The sequence below is a fragment of the Mastomys coucha genome, unplaced genomic scaffold (assembly GCF_008632895.1).
Source record: "Mastomys coucha isolate ucsf_1 unplaced genomic scaffold, UCSF_Mcou_1 pScaffold9, whole genome shotgun sequence".
NCBI lineage: Eukaryota > Metazoa > Chordata > Mammalia > Rodentia > Muridae > Mastomys > Mastomys coucha.
The window spans coordinates 21,233,149-21,252,745 of NW_022196915.1; the positions used below are offsets into that span (position 1 = coordinate 21,233,149).

A 19,597-nucleotide genomic window follows, 5' to 3' on the forward strand; every position below is an offset into this window, starting at 1 on the left:
CTCTGAACTTCCAATCCTCCTGTCTCCACCTCCCGAGCATGTGTCATCACGCTCCTTTTCTACATTGCTACAGATAGAACCCAGGACTTCCAGTATGATAAACAAGCTCTCCACCAACAGAGGTATATCCCCAGACTGTCCAATACAGCTTTTACTTAGGACATTTTCAATTTATGATGAATTTACTGGGAACAACCATACATCAAGGAGCCAGCTGTTGCTCTGATTGTGTGAATGGTTTAAATGTCAGTGGAACTCTGAGAAGGAACAATGAATTCTGGACCAGTTCCAGGAAGGTCAGTGCTCAGAAAGACTAAAAGCAGTCCTTTACATAGCTTTTCCAAATTAGAGTTGTGTATTCCTCAAAAAGCATGGAGCCTGCTGCTAAGCTTATTTCATCTAGAGCTCTTTCTCTAAGTCTTCTCCTTATCATGCATGTATGTAAAGTAAGTCCAGCTTCTTGCCATTATTAGCCTGTAGAACAGCTTTAAATATTCATTTAAATATTAGCATGTAAATATGTAATTGTAATAATTACAATAATTAATTGTCTTTTTAAAACAAATTTTAGAATATACTTAAACATTAACATTTAAACATAAATTTAAATATTGCCCAAATATTGCTTCCCCTTATAGTTAACCTAACACACATTACTTCTCTGGTTTGGCAGATTCCAAGTCATTGGAGTTTAAGTTTTTCAAAAGCAAGTTGTTGGAGTCACAGTCATGTTCTTACTGTCCAGTGCTGTCCCCTTGACATATGCATGGTAAGTGCTCAATGCATTGTTCAGTCTAAAATGTGTTGATCGGATGGCTTCCATTGGAGTGCTTTACCATTTAGTGTGCTTTACTGTGCTTCCGCCCAAAGGAACATCTCTCCGTAAAGCCTTGCTTTCCCTCCCGTAGGCTGTCAGGGGAACAGGAGTCCACAACACAGAGAGCAACTGTTTGTGATCCAGAGAACACTAGCTCACATGTGATAAAATAGTGAAAGGGCGAGCGGTGGGTGGAAGAGGGGTTTAAGTGGAGGTGGGGAGCACAGCCAGGGGGAGAGGGGAGGAAGGGGAGGTCAACACGGACTATGTATGAAAATGCCGTAAGGAAATCTTTGTAAGCTAAACCACAAGCTTACACCCAAAACCTACCGAGTATGCATTGTTCACGACCATGGAGGGTTGGTTGGGTAGTTTGTTGGTTTGTTTCTTGTTTGGTTGGTTTTGCTTTTGAGACAGGGTCTCACCAATTTTGGCTGGCCTGGAACTTGTAATATAGACCATGATGGCCTATAACTCGCAGAAATTTTCTTGCCTCTTCCTCACAAATGCTGGGATTAAAGATGTCCATCACCACCCCAGGCCATGGTGATTTTATAGAATCGTTCCAGTAGGAATTGGAGCTCTGTATCACGTCCTACCTGTGTTCCCTCATCTGGAGGGGGTGGGGATCTTTTGGGAGAGGTCTTTTCAAAGGAATGTCGTCACCAACAGAAAGAACAAAGAAGGCTGTTTATTTGTTTTTGAGACAGGTTCTCGCTAAAGAGACCATGCTGGTCTTGAACTTCCAGCCTTATTCCTGCTTCCGCCTTCCAGGTACTGGAATTGCAGGTAAGAACTACCATAGCCTAGCCCAGGACAAATTTTTATTATTATTATTATTATTATTATTATTATTATTATTATTACTATTATTATTATTATTATTATTGGTTTTTCGAGACAGGGTTTCTCTGGGTAGCCCTGGCTGTCCTGGAACTCACTCTGTAGACCAGGCTGGCATCGAACTCAGAAATCCGCCTGCCTCTGCCTCTCAAGTGCTGGGATTAAAGGTGTGTACCACCACCACCCAGCCCAAATTATTTTTTTTTATTTTGCCTTCAATCCTCAGTCAAGGATAGAATTTTGGTGCACATTTATGATGCCAAATCTGACTTATGTGGTTGATATTTTTTAATCGTTCTGTCATTTGTTCTCACTGCTAGTTCTTCCAGAAGACTGGGGGACAGGGATGGAAAAGAACAGGGGTGAAGCCATAGATCAGGGCAGGTGGCTTTGCTGCTGGTAATAATGACAGTCATTGCACTTTGGGGATAATTTAAATTGTAATTTCTTCCAGAAGTTCTACAGTTAGCTTCCAAAATATCTCTGGTGCAAGTGTTATTTCCTTTTTCCAAATAAACGGTCGAAAAGAGTTTTGAGTGGTAACTCAAAGTGTATAAAATAGCCTTGATCTAAACCCAGGCTATTTCATCAATGCCAAAGTTCGTATTTATTCCATGTTGTCTGGCTGACTCCATAACTGGCCCCTTCCTTCTCCAGACCTTTAGTCTCACATTTAGAGGGTCCCTGGAAGACCTCTTAGATACTTCCAAATTTAGAGTCTATGAGTTTATGATTTTTTTTCATCTTCTATTTAAAAATTGATATCATTTCAAATTTATATCACCACTAATGCTATTGTTTGTTTGTGCTTGTTTTGGGACAAGGTCCCACTATGTGAGTCCTGGGTGACCTTGGACTCCTGCCTCCTGAGTCCTGGGCTGCTCTATGCAGTGTTAGGAATGGAACCTAGTGCTTTGTCCATGCTAGGCATTATTTTTTCTTAATGCCACTAGGAGATTTTCCCTCTGAACTTATTTGGAAAAAAAGGGAAAAATAAATAAAAGGAATACAGCAACTTTTCTAATAATTTTTTTTTTTTTGATACAGGGTTTCTCTGTGTTGCCCTGGCTATCCTGGAACTTACTCTGTAAACCAGGCTGGCCTCAAACTTAGAAATCTGCCTGCCTCTGCCTCCCAAGTGCTGGGACTAAAGGCGTGCGCCACCACCGCCCAGCACAACTTTTCTATATTTGAAGCTGTGTAGAACAAAATAAAAATTAATCTATGGGATTGGAGAGATGGGTTGGTGGCTAAGAGCAGGTACTGCTGTTACAGGGACCTGAGTTTTGTTCCCAGCACCCAAGTCAGGCAGCTCATGACCCTTTATAACTCTAGCTCCAGAGAAATCCAATTCCTTCTTCTAGACTCTATTGGAACCTATCTTCACATGCCCATACATACACAGACCCATGCGTGTGCTCATAGATGAAAAGCAATAAGAAATAAATCTTAAAGTTGGGGCTCAGTGGTGAAGATCACATGTTGCTCTTGCAGAGGACCAGGGTGGCTCAATTCCCAGCACCCAAATGGTGGCTTATAACCATCATCAATTACTCCAGTTCCAGGGATCAATCATTCTCTTCTGACTTCCAGAGGTATCAGGCAGGCAAATGATGGACCTACATACATGCAAGCAAAGCACTCATGCACATAAAAATAAATAGAATTTTTATTTTTATTTATTTATTTATTTTTTGGTTTTTTTCGAGACAGGGTTTCTCTGTATAGCCCTGGCTGTCCTGGAACTCACTCTGTAGACCAGGCTGGCCTCGAACTCAGAAATCCGCCTGCCTCTGCCTCCCAAGTGCTGGGATTAAAGGCGTGCGCCACCACCGCCCGGCAGAATTTTTAAAATAGATAAATTTAAAAATAAACAAATGAGAGCTGGGCAGTGGTGGCGCACACCAGCACTTGGGAGGCAGAGGCAGGCGGATTTCTGAGTTCCAGGCCAGCCTGGCCTACAGAGTGAGTTCCAGGACAGCCAGGGCTACTCAGAGAAACCTTATCTCGAAAAACCAAAATAAACAAACAAACAAACAAACGAATGAATGAATCTAGACTATCAAGATGACTAAGTGGGTAGTGACATTTGCTTCTAAACATGATGACTTAAGTCTGTACTCAGAACTCACATGGTGGAAAGAGACTCCTCAAACTTGTCCTCTAACCCTACACGAACACTATGCTCGTACACATCTACACACACACCCTCACATACACACACACACACACACACACACACACACTAAAAATTATAAAATGAAATAACAATGAAAAAACCATCTGATCATGGTAGTGCTGGGTCTGTAGTTCATGATCCATGATCTGTATTCCAAGAATGAAAAGGCAGAGGCTATATCGTGAGACTAAATATGAAATATTGAGTCACCTAACTAAAAGCACCGTTCCAAAACTACAAGGCAAGGCCTATTCTTCAGCTTATTAATTATTTTTGCATATAAAACATCTGTGTTATTGACACAACTTAGTTTAAATAAAATGATTAAGTTGCTGATATGCCACAGACTGAGTGAGTGGTGTCCCTTATTCACAGGACAGTTTTGTCTTATACTTTTATTTATGGGCCTCTAGATGTCAGCTATTTTTTTAATGACACAAGAAAGAACTTTACACAGAATAAAAGTCAGCATTTGTACATCTTTTTTTTCCTGAATTTTATTTTGCTAAAAAGAATTCACACAGACCAAAAAAAAAGAAAGGAAAGAACAATAAAGAAAAAATAAATCCATGCAAAATAGTTTTATGCACACCTCTAACATATTATATTCCAACTTCAGAAAACTTACCAAAAAGAGAGGAAAAAGACCCCAAAGCAAGAAAGCTTGGGTTGAAAAGTTCACATTACAAAGGCTAGATTGCTAACACAAACACTGCCAAGACAAGCCATTCTACTCAAAAGGTGAGTGTTTATCAGTATGTTAGATTAATGCCAAGAATAAGAAAGCCAGACAAACTGTATTCTTCCTGTGCACTAGTAAAGACCATTTGCTGTCACAGGTAAGAAACAGCCGGGGCGGTGGTGGCACACACCTTTAATCCCAGCACTTGGGAGGCAGAGGCAGGTGGGTTTCTGAGTTTGATGCCAGCCTGGTCTACAGAGTGAGTTCCAGGACAGCCTGGGCTATACAGAGAAATCCTGTCTCGAAAAACAAAAAAGCAAAAAAAAAAAAAAAGATGTTAACCTTAATCTTAATACTACGCATGCTCACCTTGTGGACCATTCTTGAAACTAGCTCCTTCTCTGCTACTTTCATATTGGTTTTTGGCAGTGCTGGGGACCAAAGCTAAAGAATCCTAAATTCTAGGAAAATTCTGTACCACTAGATTACACCCAGCCTCTAAAATGTTTTGTATTTAAAAAGTAAGAGTCATTTAAAAATAGATATGAACTATTAAATATTTTTAAAAAACTATTTAATATAGGATAATCTGATGCTTTCCTTTGGGATATTTTAATTTTCTTCTTAAGGATCCTACAGAAAACAATAATGATTACACAGGAGCAGTGTCTGGGTTCATGTATAAAACCTTTAAAATGACATTTTGAAAATGTAAAGGTAAGGATTTTTATTTCCCTTCCTCAAGATGAGTTCCTAATCATTTAATAGACTGCCTAGAAGCCTTCTGTTTAGTCAGCAAGCTCCTTATCCCTGAATATTTGAACTTTCCAAAAATAACAGATTATACAAGGTACTGTTCTGCATGTCTGGACAAACCTCCAGGCTGTCCCAGCAGAATACACTCAGCCTGGAGCGTTGCATAAAAAGTAAAGAAGAGCTGTTTGGTAGGAGCATGAGCATAGTTCTGACCTTCCCTGGTGCTGCCTAGATGTGATTAGTGATTCCAAACTAACTATGGACTTCAGAGTCTTCCAGGGAGGAGAGACCCTTAAGTACGATGCAGTCTCTTGGGAGCCTTAGTTCTTAAAAGAAGACGAGTTTGAGTGCATTCCTATAAAATATTTCAAACGTGCAAAGCAAAAAATCCAAAACAGGATGGAGGAGAGAGGGGCAGTGGGTTGTTAGAGTGCCTACATACTGTGCTCCAGTGAGAAACACGCACACACAACACACACACACACACACAACCTTTTTCAATGCCATTTTCAATGAACATCCATCCTCACAGCCCTTCCTAGAAAGGAAGGCTACTGTACCATCTCAAAACCCAGAAAGGAAGCCACTTTCTTTACTTCTAAATAGCTCTAACAAGCTTACCGAACTCCATGTATATGTAGTATTGGAAAAGAGTCGGAAGGCCAGGTCTATTTCAATAAATAGTCTAAATCCATTCAACTATTTTCAAAATATTGGCCCAAATGGCAAATGCAACTTTTCCTCCTTGCAACAGTCAGCATGACTATATACTTGCTTGGCTGCACTTAAAGGAACAGCTTAATAGGCCCGTGTAGCCCTGGAGGTGGGAGGTCCTGCAGCCCATGCATTCTTCCTGAGGTTAGCAGAATGTCCTCTCCCCATGAGCAAATGTGCAGGTGCTTCCGGGAGCCTGTTCTACCATCCCCTGTTTGACGCTGCCTCTTTTTCCCACTGAGCCTATTTGAGGGCTGGACTGAGGAAGATGTTATTCGTGAGCTGTTGTGGGTAGGGGGTGAAATACATGCACAGAATATTCATGCTTAGGACCCTCTTCAAGCAAAACAAAGGCGAAACCTGACCCACAGTCTTTTTCAAACCTCTTCTGATACACTGTAAAGCAAAACTGGAGAAACCCGATTTCACCTTCCCTTAACAATTCGAAAAGGAGCAAAGCCTTCCAGGGACTTCAGATGTTTCAGACTGAAAGAGGGGGAGGTGCGGATAAAGTTCATCTTTTCTCAGCTGTCTGCGGCATGAGCCAAAGACTTCTCTGGAGCCTTTTCACTTGCCTAGTGGTGGCCACCATTGCTTCAGAGTTGTTTCAAGTTCCTGTCACTCTCTGAAGTCTGCTGCACAGAGGTAGCTCTGTGATGCTAATGGAGCAACTCTTCCTTTTTTGGTGAGGAAAGCCCAATGGGTCTTAGCTAAGGAGCTCTCAGTGCTGGCTCTAAAAATATCCGCACAGCAAATACTGTTTGGCATATCATTGGGCTTGCCAAGGATCTCTTTAGAACTCTGCTGCATGCTTTGGATTCTCCATAACTGCCCAGAACTCTGTCCCCACACTGGTGACAGACATGGCCAGGGAGTCTATGATTTTTGAACATTGTTTTTTTGTTTTGTTTTGTTTTGTTTTTCACTGTTGGAGTCATTTCCCAAATATCTGAAGTCTGATTCCAGCCGTGGATTAATTACTAGCTGGGTTTAGAATCTTCTTTTGACTTCTAGTCTGAACTACAATAATACACAAACAGTGTGTACAAGAAAAGACAAAAGTTAGACTTCAAAAGGGCTCAATCATTTCCTCCTGTCCCCCTTTCCCCCCAGAAGAAACATCAGCTTCTTTGACTCCTTCATCATCAGTAGCAGGAGCAACCTGGGCTTGGCCCGAACCAGCCACTCTGGGCTCCTACACGTTGATGGCATGTGCATGCTTCTTGCACAATGGTTTGTCTTTCTTAGAGTAGAATGGCTGACCCTCCAGATTCACATGGCAGACCTGGGAGGGAAAACAGAATCCTTTTAGTAAAACGCACTGTGGCACCTAGCCAGGAGAAGAAGCAGCCTGGTTTTTATCTCCTTTGCTACAAAGCCTAATGACTGAACCAAATACGTAGGCTGAACCATCTAACATGAAGACATCCAGGCTGAGGATATAGCCAGTTGCATGGTCATCATGCATAAAGTCCTGGCTTTGATTCCCAGAGTCACAGAAACCAAGCTGGATGGGCATGCCTCTAATCCTAACGCTAGTGAGGCGGTTGGGAGTGGGGTCAAAAGTTCAAGGGCATCCCAGCTACTGAGAATCTGTCTAGAGACATATAAATAAGTACCAAAATAAAAGACTTTCAAAAAGCATGGACTGAAACTCAAATGAATTAAATCTAGTGGAACAGACAATATATGTAATAAAGATGTCCCATTCAGGCTATGCTATGATATATGTCCTAATTGAATGTGTATCGTTGACACAGGCACAGGCAGGGAAAGGACCCCAATGACTCAGACCCATAGGAATAGCAAAGATGTCTCCTGATCAGGCTCAGGAAAAAGGTAATGCATCCATCGTCTGTGTGCAGATTATGGTTATTTGAATGAAAATGGCCTTAGTAGGCCTGTAAGAAGTGGCACGATTGGGAGGTGTGGCCTTGTTGGAGGAACTGTGTTGCTGAACCTGTAAGCCAACCCCAATTAAATGTTTTCCTTTATAAGAGTTGCTATGGTCATGGTGTCTCTTCACAACAATAGAAACCCTAAGACACTGACCATGTGTGGGAAATGTGGACCATGGCTTCCTTCTGGATATGTACAGCCTGAGACTGCTCCCCTATAGATATTAGCTAAACCTGCCTCCTTGTTAAGCTGTATATAATAACCTGGCCTCTTCAGTTCAGATGTATAAAATAAACTCAGTTTCCACACTGCTGCTGGTGCCTCTCCATCAGAGAGCATGGCACACCCAGTCCCAGCTTTTCTGTACATGTATGTACCTGTTGTTTCCTCATTCCTTGTTTCCCTAGTTAGGTCAATCCCTAAGTCATGCAAGGTTGCAGCACTATCTAAAATATATATGGAACCAGTACTAGTTAACAAGTCAAGGCCACAAAACGAATTAGCATTTAAGGAAATACTATTAGTAAACTAAGAAAGCATCAAAGATTGCACTCACTAAATAATTAAGAGGAAGGAGAAAAGATCTCTCAGAGATACCATCCCTATTAACATAACGAACTAAATAAGACAAACCCTCGATATCTTGTCACCCTTAACATCCCATGAGGGTAGCTAAAAAAGTAAAGAAAAAAAAATTAACCAATCAAAAATAAGTCAAATGTATTCACAGGGAGTGAATATGTACTACTAGGGACATATTGATAAAATTTCTTTCAGAAAAAAAGAATTCTATCTTCCTTCTTTCAGAAGGAAGATAATCATATACATTTTTGTGATATAAATTTCAATGAGATGCTGTCATAGGGGAAAAAAGACCAGTCAAACATGGAAAAGTGCATTCAGGAAACACACACACACATACATAGACAGACATGTATACATGTATATAAAGTTATATGTCTCCATGATAAAGATACAGAACATGATCTGAAGCTGAAGACGGTCTGGAAAGAAGGGACCTAATTAATCCTTGCTGAGGTCACTGAGGCTCATTTGAGTCTCACAAAAACTTCATGGGGGTAGATCTATCTGCCTTTTCTTCATTTCATAATTCAAAAACTGGGACTCAGAGAGCCCAGATGTTTTTGCCTAACTCACAGACGGAGTAAACTGTAGAGCTGGGAATTGTGTCTGGGGCTGTAAGAACCCACTTCTGTGCTTCTTGTTCCTGAACACCTCAGCAAAGGAGGCTGTATTTATTTGAAATAGTTCTGCTCTTGGCTTTGCACAAAGGTAACCCTCTGAAATGTCTGAGGTGTTGAGTTTCCAGTATGTGAACTAGACCCCACATGGGCAAAATACTAACATGTAAGAGTTGCCTTGGAAGTCACTCTGGCTGGGATGGGCTCCATTCCATTGAGCCATCCCTATTGGGGAGCAGAATTGGAGGCTACATCTAGACATTGACCTCAGAGTAAGCATGTGGTCAATGTGACAATCTAGAATCACCTGTGAGGGGCTGTCTTGATTGCATTAACTGATATGGAAAGACCCATCTTAACTGTGAGTGAAAACATTTCTGAGGCATGGATGGTATCTTAGAGAAGATGCATTCATCACTCCCTTCTGACTGTAACCAGCTGCTCCCACCACCTACTGCCTTGACTTCCATCCATGATGGACTATACCATGACCTAAAATAAAACCTTTTCTCTATTAAGTTGCTTTATCCAAGTATTTTATCACAGCAACAGAAAAGTAACTAAGATGAATCCTCAAAATTTTCTGGGTAGAAAAAATTTCGCTCTGAGTTGAGCTTGAGGCTCATTCAAACAAAGGTTGGAATGGGGCTTCATAATGGCCTAGTTGGGGAAGTTATACTTGGATTACATGGGGTGTCTAGTGGTTCATGGAAGCTAATATACTGAAACATCCCAGGTAGATATAGCAATGTTGAATGAACCAGGTGTTATGATTTGGAGGTAGTTTGTCTCCTGAAGACCCATCTCTCTCTCTCTCTCTCTCTCTCTCTCTCTCTCTCTCTCTCTCTCTCTCTCTCTCTCTTTCTCTCTCTCTCTCTCTCTTTCTCTCTCTCTCCTCTCTTTCTCTCTTTCTCTCTTTCTTTCTCACTTTGGATTTGATAGATTGATGGCTTGTTGCATTCCCAAACTGCTCATAACTGTTAGCTCATTTTTCTGTCAACATTCTAGACTCCATAACAGTGAATGGAAACTTGCTTTGGGATAACTCTTACTCCCCAAATTCCAGGAATATTTGGCAAGCTGAATTCCTCTAAGGAATGTCTAGGAGGGCTGGTGAGATGCTCAGCTTGTACTTGCTGTACAAGCCTGGTCACCCGAGTCCAATCCCTGTAACCCATGTAAAGGTAGAAAGAGAGACTGAGTCCAGAAAGTTTTCCTCTGACTTCCATACACATGCTACACCCTAGATGTCCTACACTCACTGACACATGTCATTCATACACATAAACTACACTCACCAACACATATCATTCATACACATAAACTACACTCACCAACACATGTCATTCATACACATAAACTACACTCACCAACACATGTCATTCATACACATATACTACACTCACTAACACATCTCATTCATACACATATACTACACTCAACTGACACATATCGTTCATACAGATATATTACACTCACTGACATATATCATTCATACACATATACTTCTTAACACAATACTAATAAAGTTTAATTCTTAAAAAAAAATATACCTTAACAATAATAAAGTTTAAAAAAGAAAGAAATGTGGGCGAGACAGCTCATTAATTAAGAGCATTCCTTGTCTTGCAGAGAACCAAAGTTCTCTAGCACCCATTTCAGGCAGCTCATAACCACCTATAACTGCAGCTCAAGGAACTCTGACATCTTCTTTTGCCTCTGCAGACACTCATATTCACACGCGCGCGCGTACATACACACACATACACACACACACAGACACACACACACACACACACCACCCCACAATAATTTAAAATAGTAAGAATTATACTTATACATATAATGTGTGTGTGTGTGTGTGTGTGTGTGTGTGTGTGTGTGTGTGTGTGTGAATAACCAGGAGGTTGGGTAGCGCACACCTATAGTTCCAGCCCTTTCTCAGGAGATAGGGGCTGGAGGATTATATATAGGTTCAGTAGTTTTTCAGTTTTCTTCAGTTTATTGACTTCCATGGGCCATTATAAGTCCCCATGTGATCCTTGGTTAAATACTGAGTTCAAGAGCTACATGAGATTTTTGTGCTATAATTAAGAATGTGCTATATCCTGTGATTTAACTGAAGAAGAAACAGTACAGCCATAAGAAAGCTAGCTTGAATCTTTCTTATTGTTTGGTTTAATTGGCTGTTTGATTTTTTCGTTGTTTTTTCTCTAAATTATTATCATTATTATTATTATTATTATTATTATTATTATACATTCATGTTACAAACAATCATATGAAAATATATACTCATTAAAAATGACCTGGAAGCTACACAAACTTGCAATCTCATCACTTGGGAGGCTGAGGCAGGAAGATTACTTCAACTCCAGGGAAAGCTATATAGTGAGACCTTTTTGCAGACAAAAACAAAATAATTTAGAGTCAGGCTTGGTGGTGCATGCTAGCATTCCCAGAACTCAAGAGGCTAGCCTGGACTAACAAATAAGGAAGGGATTTGGAAATGTAAAATGATAGAAAGAAGAAACCTGAGGAGGAGGAGGAGGAGGACGAAGACGAGGACGAGGAGGAAGAGGATGAAGATAGGGAAGAGAGAGAGGAGGAGGAAACTATGATTTATGGATTTAGTAAATGGCAGATCACTTGTCTAACACATACAGAGCGCTGGGTCAATCCTTATCCTAAGAAAGGAAGGGAGAGAAAGCAGAGGTAGGCCCAAAGTTTTCCACCTAAAGATTTCCCAAACTCTAGTTCTAGTAGAATTCATGTTCTACTTCAGTGTCTCCATAGAGCAGTGAGAACCTCATGAGGCTGGCTTAAGAGGAAGATCCAACAATCACCATGTCACTTCCCAAGGGACAAGATCTGCCCCGTTTCTCTTGGCAAATCAGCTCAGCATTGCTATGGTTCTCTCGCTTGTCTTAACTCTCTGGAACTTTGTTCTGCCCCAAGCCTTATTTCCTCCTGCTTCTGTTCTTGAACTTCTGTGAATCCAACACAGCAGACTCAAGGGAGAGGTCCCTCGATGACCTTTGCCATGGCTCCCTCTCCAAGTAGTACACCTTCCTCTCTTCAGCCTCTATGCCTCTTCCTGGACCTTCTCCAGGTCTGTTGGATCCTTCTAGACACTGGGCCTCCAGACTTGTAATCAGTGTCAAGCAAGCTGAGGCTTGAAATTAAGAGCCAAAGCTCTATGCTCTGACTGGCTGAGCCCCAGCTATGCAGGAGGCCATCCTAAAGGCAGCTAGTTACACACTGTCAAATTTTTTTTTGAGAAGTCCTGTTATATTTAAAGACGTTTTAAAAGCAACTAAAGAATTTGTTCAAAGAATGTTAAAAGTGGTAAGGATTTGAACCACAATCCCAACACTTGGAAGGTAGAGGCAGGCAGATTTCTGAATTCAAGGCCAGCCTGGTCTACAGAATGAGTTAGTTCTTAGACATCCAGGGATACACAGAGAAACCTTGTCTTGAAAAACAAAAACAAAAACAAAACAAAATATTCATATACTGAGACTAGGCACAGTGGTACATGCCTACAGTTCAAGCTGCCTGGGAGGCTGTGGTAGAAGGATCCCAGGAACTCAGGAATTAAAGGCCAGCCTAGACAATGCAGCAAAGTCATGCCAAACAAGCAGATTTACGTCCTGAAGTCTTAACCTCCAGCCTACCCAGTGCATTAGGCTTAGCAAGGAGTCCATATGAAAGCAAAGCCTTTGCAGATGTAATTAAAATGTCAGTTAAATGAGGCCATACTCAGCTGGGCATGGTGGTACCTGGCTTTAATCTCAGTGCTCAGGAGGCAGAGGCAGTCAGATCTCTGAGTTCGAGGCCAGCCTGGTCTACAAAGGGAGTTCCAGGTCAGCCAGGGCTACACAGACAAACCCTGTTTAGAGGAGGGGGAATGAAATTATACAGGAGGGAGGAGGGAGGTAGCCTTTGCTCCAATATGGCTTGTAAGAGAGGAGATGGCTACAGAGGCAGATACATATAGAGAGGAGAAACCATATGAAAATACAAATATGACTTGGGAGGTAGAGGCAGGAAGATCAGAAGGTTCAAGGTCACTGGGCATAATGGTGCACACCTTTGATACAAGAGCTTCGGAGGCAGAGGCAGGTGGATCTCTATAAGTTTGAGGTCAGTCTGGTCTACATAATGAGTTCCAGGACAACCAGAGCTACATAGTGAGACCCTGTAAAAACAAAACAAAAAAAGTTCAAAGTCATACAGACTTAGCTAGAGACCCTGACCATATGCATAACACACACACACATGCACGCACGCACGCACACACGCACGCATGTACACACAAGACAGTTAATGTAACAGTGGAAGCAAAGACTGGAACACTGTAATTAGCTAAGGAATGGAGAGTGTGGCTGTCTATACGCCTTTTGATTTTTTTATTTCTGTCTTGCTGAACTGTGAGAAGTCTGATATTATTATAATACTATGCCTATTATTATAATACCCTAGGAAATTAATACACAGCGAACATAAGGCACCCTGCAAATAATGGGGGAAAGAGTTGTGTAGAACTCAAAACATATGGCAATAAACTTGATGACTAGGAATATCCTCCATCCTAAGTCCCTAACATTATCTGGGCATAACCAGCACAGATATCTATCTATCTATCTATCTATCTATCTATCTATCTATCTATCTATCTATCTAATCTATCTATCTATCTACAGGGATTCCTCTATCTATCTATCTATCTATCTATCTATCTATCTATCTATCTATCTAATCTATCTATCTATCTACAGGGATTCCTCTATCTATCTATCTATCTATCTATCTATCTATCTATCTATCTATCTATCTACAGGGATTCCTATATCTATCTATCTATCTATCTATCTATCTATCTATCTATCTATCTATCTACAGGGATTCCTATATCTATCTATCTATCTATCTATCTATCTATCTATCTATCTATCTATCTATCTATCTTATCTACAGGGATTCCCATATTCAAAGCCATCTATCTATCTATCTATCTATCCATCCATCCATCCATCTATCTATCTACCTACAGGGATCCCTATATCCAAAGCCAGCCTTGAGTTCACTGAGGATAACCTTGAACTTCCAATTCTCCAGCCTCCATCTCCCAATGATTATATGTGTATGCTACCACAGTTGGTTTATATGATGCTTGAGATTGAGCCAGGGCTTCATGCATGTCTACCAACTGTGCTACCTCCCCTAAACAGCACAGATATGTCATATATACCCCAAATTCACCTTGAATAACTCTGCTTCTTAAAACACTAATAGCCCATTCATTTTCCTAAATAAACTTAAGCCAGCTAGCCTGACGTTACAGGGGTTTATTAGGGATGAGCCTGTCCTGTTTCCAACTCAAGTCTAAATAGTGGCAAGCAGTTTCAGTCTCACCTCAGCTGAAAGCCCTCTAAAAAGAAGGTCAGTCTCCTAGAAAGATACCCTGCTGCTTCAGCTAACTGCACACAGTTAATAGTTAATCTCAGGCTTATCTGCTGGCTGCCGTACATAAAGAACAGAACCACTTAGGAAAGGAAAGTGATACTCAGTCCTGCTTTCTAGAGGGATAAGAGAAACCTTATCTCAGCCTTTCATAGACCTAGTCAATAAGCCGAGCACTGGGTTCACAGGACAGTCTTCTCGCCATTTCATAAGCAAGGCAGCCTATAACCTTGGGAAGCCATCTGCTTTTCTAAGGCACCATTTGCTGCCCTCGACATTGCTAGTATGACAATATGCTGGTTCTCCAAATCTTACAGTACTCTGCTGCTTTTCGTCTCTACATGGTCATCAGTAAATCAGCTTTCTTTACCTGTAATGTATTAAGACATGGCATTTGCAAACATTAGGAACCATTACGGCACCAGAATGCCACAGTTGCAAGGGGATGCCAGCTAGGCTGCACTTTATCCCTTCTATCCCCTGCTCACATGGTTGGAATCCAGGAGAGAAACATACCGCACAAATGAAGCAGGTGTCATGCCAGGTGTGCCCCAGGGCCTCGATAAACTTGTCACCAGCTTCCACAGGGAAATCACACCCATGGCACTTGGTGCTGAACAGGTTGATGTAGTCTGAAATAAAAGTCAGCATGAGGCAGGCAAAGAACAGTCAGCCACATAGACCCAAGACCAGGACACCCCATATCAGTAGGCTGGGCACGGTGGCCTGGTCATCTCACAAACGAATACACATTCACATGACTGGCTGCACTTTTCGCTCTTTTGATAATTTGTACCAATGGTGTGTTGACTCAGACTTGGACTCATTTACATCTTGTGCTAGTTTGATCTGTAAATTCTTTCTGGAATTGTCATAAACTTTCTTGAAGGTAATTGTTTCTTTTAGGTCTGCCTCTTCTGATAGCTCAAAAGAGGTCAATACTTGACTGGGAACTTAAAAAAAAAATTCCTTACTGCTCAATCACTAGGCTTATTTTGGAAGAATGAGGATTTTTAAAGCTTTCTTTTTTCTTTCTGTTTTAAATTTTATTTTATTTTTAGGTGTGTGTGTGTGTGTGTGTGTGTGTGTGTGTGTGTGTGTGGCCAGGTAGCTACAGAGGTCAGAAAATGCTGATGGATCCCCTGGAGCTGGGGCTATAGGCTGCTAAAGCTTGATATGTGGGTGATGAGAACAGAACTTGGGAGCTCTGAAGAACATGCACTCTTTTTGTTGTTGTTTGTTTGTTTATTTACTTTAGAGACAGCATTTCTCTGTATAGCCCCGGCTGTCCTGGAACTCAGAGATCCTCCTGCCTCTGCCTCCCAAATGCTAAGATTAAAGGCATGCGCCACAGTCACCTGCCACCACCAATCAGGCAATATGTGCTCTTAATGGCTAAGCTATCTCTCTCTAGGCTCAGACTCTTCTCAAAATTTTTATTGATAATTATGTATATGAGTGTGTAGGGGTATTATATGCACATAAGTGCAAGTACCCATGGAGACCATAAGGTTAGGGCCCCTAGAACTGGAGTTCGGACAATTATGAGATGTCTGACATGGGTGCTGGGAAGTGAACTTGGGTTCTCTGTAAGAACTGTACGTGTTCTTAACCACTGAGCCATATCTATAGCCCATCTTTAAGACTTTTTCATAATTTTAGAATGGTGTTTGCTTGACCTTTCTCCTGTCATTGGGCATTCATGTTGGCAACAACATTTTACTACTGTAAACAATATTTGAGCTACTCTACAGGGATATGTCCCTTCTCCTCCCCCTAACAAGGGAGATAATACTACAAAATACTATTTATAATGCTTCCAAGTTTACTGATTACTTTCACAGAGATGGTGCTGTGATGTGAACGGGCCCCCAGAGTTCACATGGTAGAAGCCTCCTCCTTGCCGAAATAATGTTTGGGAGGTGGAGCCTAATGGAGGGCATTTAGGTTTTTTGAATAAATTAATGTCATTATTGGGAGAATAGGTTCAGGAGAAGTGGGGTTCTTATACAAATGAGCCTGGTCTCCTGTAACCCATTTTTTTCTCTCTCTTTTGCCCCTCCACCTTCTACATGGCATGATGTAAGATGACCTTTAACAGATGTAGCCTCTTGGCCTTGGATTTCCCAGCCTTCAGAAGCATGAGCCATATACACTTCTGTTCATGATAAATCACCCTGCTCCAGACATGTGGTTACACTGGAACAAGAAGGACCAAGGTGGGCGACGTCCTTATAAGAATCTTAACGTTAAGAACCATGCTTTGCTTTGTTTTCCAAGATGATGCTCAACACAGGTGTAAACCAATCAATCACTGAATTACCACATCTGTGGTAAACAAATGTATCAGTAAAAGTAAATGTAGCCATAAATGAATCAGTCTGTTTTCACAGTGTTTCTCAGAGACCGATTTTCTGTTATTTTATTTTTTTAATTTTTGTCTCGTTTTGTGGATGAGGAAATCGAGGCTCAAGGACCTAAGGCAGAATCCCACACTTGAGGCCTCCAGTCTTGAGCTCCTTTCTCAGAGTGGTAGCACAATTCTACCACACTACTGAAGAAGTTTTCTAGAAAGGTTCAGATTCCTTTGAAAACTTGATTCCTCCCTGTATTCCCCAGTTCCCCAAATGTACTCGTCTCTACACAGCTCTGCCATACCTGGCCTTGTCCTGTGGTCTGTTCATCTCTGTGGACAGTATGTCTAGTCACTGTCTTAGACCACATACTGAGAGGTAGTGTGCCATCAGGCTTATAAACATGGAGTCTGAAGAAAGAAAAAACTAGTTCGAAGACCAGCTCTATTAAGGAATTCCTTAAACCTGGGGCAGCTGCTCAGGGCTGCAACCTTCTAATCTGTATACTGCAGATAACTATAGCATCAAACTCATGGAATTATCACTATGGACCAGACTAAGAAATGTATGAACCATTTGGCATAAATACAAAGCATTGACTCTTATTTTAGAACATTTCATAAATGGCTAAAGGAGGGAGAAGACCTACCTACCATCCATCTGTCCATCCATCATTCCTGAATGATCATGCTAGTACATGCCATGTTGATGGTTTAAATTTCTTTTTTTAAAAAAAAAATTATTTTGGGTGGCTGGAGAGATAGTTCAGCTGTTGCTCTTCCAGAGCACCTGAGTTCAATTTTCAGCACCCATATGTTAGCTCACACATATCTGTAACTCCAGTTCCAAGACTTCTGACACCCTCATACAGACAACAGGCAGGTAAACACCAATGAACATAAAAACATTTAAAATTGCTGAGCGGTGGTGGCACACGCCTTTAATCCCAGCACTTGGGAGGCAGAGGCAGGCGGATTTCTGCCAGGGCTATATGAAGAAACCCTGTCTTGAAAAAACCAAAAAAAATAAATAAATAAAAATAAAATAAAATTACTTCTTCATTTTATGTATATTGATGTTCTGCTTGCATGTATATCTGTACACAAAAAGAGGGCAACTGGATCCCATAGACAGTTGTGAGCTGTCATGTGGGTGTCTGGAACTGAACCCAGGACCTCTGGGAGAGGAGCCAGTCCTCTTAACCACTGAGCCATGACTCCAGCTCAAGGTTTTTTAAATTTTATTATTACTATTATTGGTGCATCTGATTTGTGCCAAAGAGTACATGTGCAGGCTAGAGGACAACTTTGTGGGGTTGGCTCTCTCCTTTTTCATGTGGCTTCCAGGAGCCAGAACTAGGCAGCCAAGCTTTAATGACAAGCCCTTTTCCCCACTGAGCCATTTTACTGTCCCCTGCTTAAGGTTTTTGAGGGCAGAGATCTCACAGAAATTGATATAGACTAGACATTCAACATATGTTTTGTGGATAAATGGTGAACAGAAAACAAAGAAATATTTCAACTAGCTGTATTAATTAGAAATTCCTCCCCTTGTTCTTCACAAACTCGCTTTTAAGACGGCCTGAATCTTCTTTGGGAAGTCTTACTTACTGGTTGATTTTCTATTTGAAACTTGGTTTTGTGTGATCTGGAGGCTCTGCTTTAAAAATTGATAGCATAGGCCAACAGTGATGGCACATGCCTTTAATCCCAGCAGAGGCAAGAGGGATCTCTGAGTTCAGTGTCAGGATGGTCATAGGCTAGCCAGGGTTATAAAAACAAAACCAAAAAACTTTGTCTCACAAAGACAAAAACAAAAAAGAATGATAGCTCAGATATGACTAATTTTTTTTAAACAGTGACATTTTTCTCATTTATTCTACAAAATGAGACTGTCACCAATAATTGTGCTTACGCATTCAAAGCTATATACTTAAAATATGCAAGGTGGTAAATTTCATGTTATACATCTTTACTACAGTATAAACCATGTTGACTAGGTCAGAACCAAGTACAGAATCAATGGTATAGCACTGACTGTTGATCATAAGGGGGAGAGGAGATGTGCTATCATTCCTTCTTTGCAGCAATGGAGGCTGCATGGTGAGGCACGGGTGACACCTGTTTAAAGCAATTCAGTTTACTCTGGAGTTGGAAAATGAGTTCACCTATGTAAAAGGCCAAAGAAGTTTCTTTTAAAATTCAGTTAGGCAGCAAAGGTTTTGGCTTGCTTCTTTCCATGGAGGAGCTGGAGTGATTTTTTCTATCCGACTTCAATGTCTGCTGTTTGTCTTTCTGTTCTCAAAGCACAACTCTGCCCACTGCAGCTCCGCCCACTGCAGCTCCCCTATCATTCCCCTTGTGATTCCATCTGTCTCAGCCTTCAAGTCTGTATTCCCTTATTGGGCCCTGCCTCAAAATCCTTCCTGAAAGAAACCAGCTGTGAAGGAAGGAGGGTGGGACTAGAAGTCAGCCAGCCAGAACGTCAATATCCCCTAAACTTACAATTGCCCACATTTTACAATAACACATTACACTCTGAAGTGCAGAGAAGACTGGAGGGCTGTGAAGGGAGACAGCAAGCTCCACAGGCCGGAGCAAAAGGGGTGCTCGGTTGCTCCCAGCTCCCATCCCCACAGCCAGCCTATAAGGCAAGTGTTTACAGTCTGGAGAAATTCAAGGTTAC

General features: G+C 41.3%; 1 protein-coding gene across 4 annotated transcripts in view; it reads right to left on the bottom strand.

Annotated features, from left to right (window-relative positions):
* Nucleotides 1-4,956: 4,956 nt before the first annotated feature.
* Nucleotides 4,957-19,597, bottom strand: part of Ldb3 (LIM domain binding 3) — a 62,290-nt gene continuing 47,649 nt past the window's right edge. For all 4 annotated transcript variants that reach the window (XM_031361612.1, XM_031361610.1, XM_031361611.1 and 1 more), the window contains 2 exons: nt 15,075-15,190; nt 4,957-7,276 (listed from right to left, as the gene is read on the bottom strand). In XM_031361612.1, the coding sequence (XP_031217472.1) occupies nt 7,187-7,276; nt 15,075-15,190 (206 nt within the window). In that variant the 3' untranslated portion in view covers nt 4,957-7,186. The remainder of the gene's footprint in view (nt 7,277-15,074; nt 15,191-19,597) is intronic.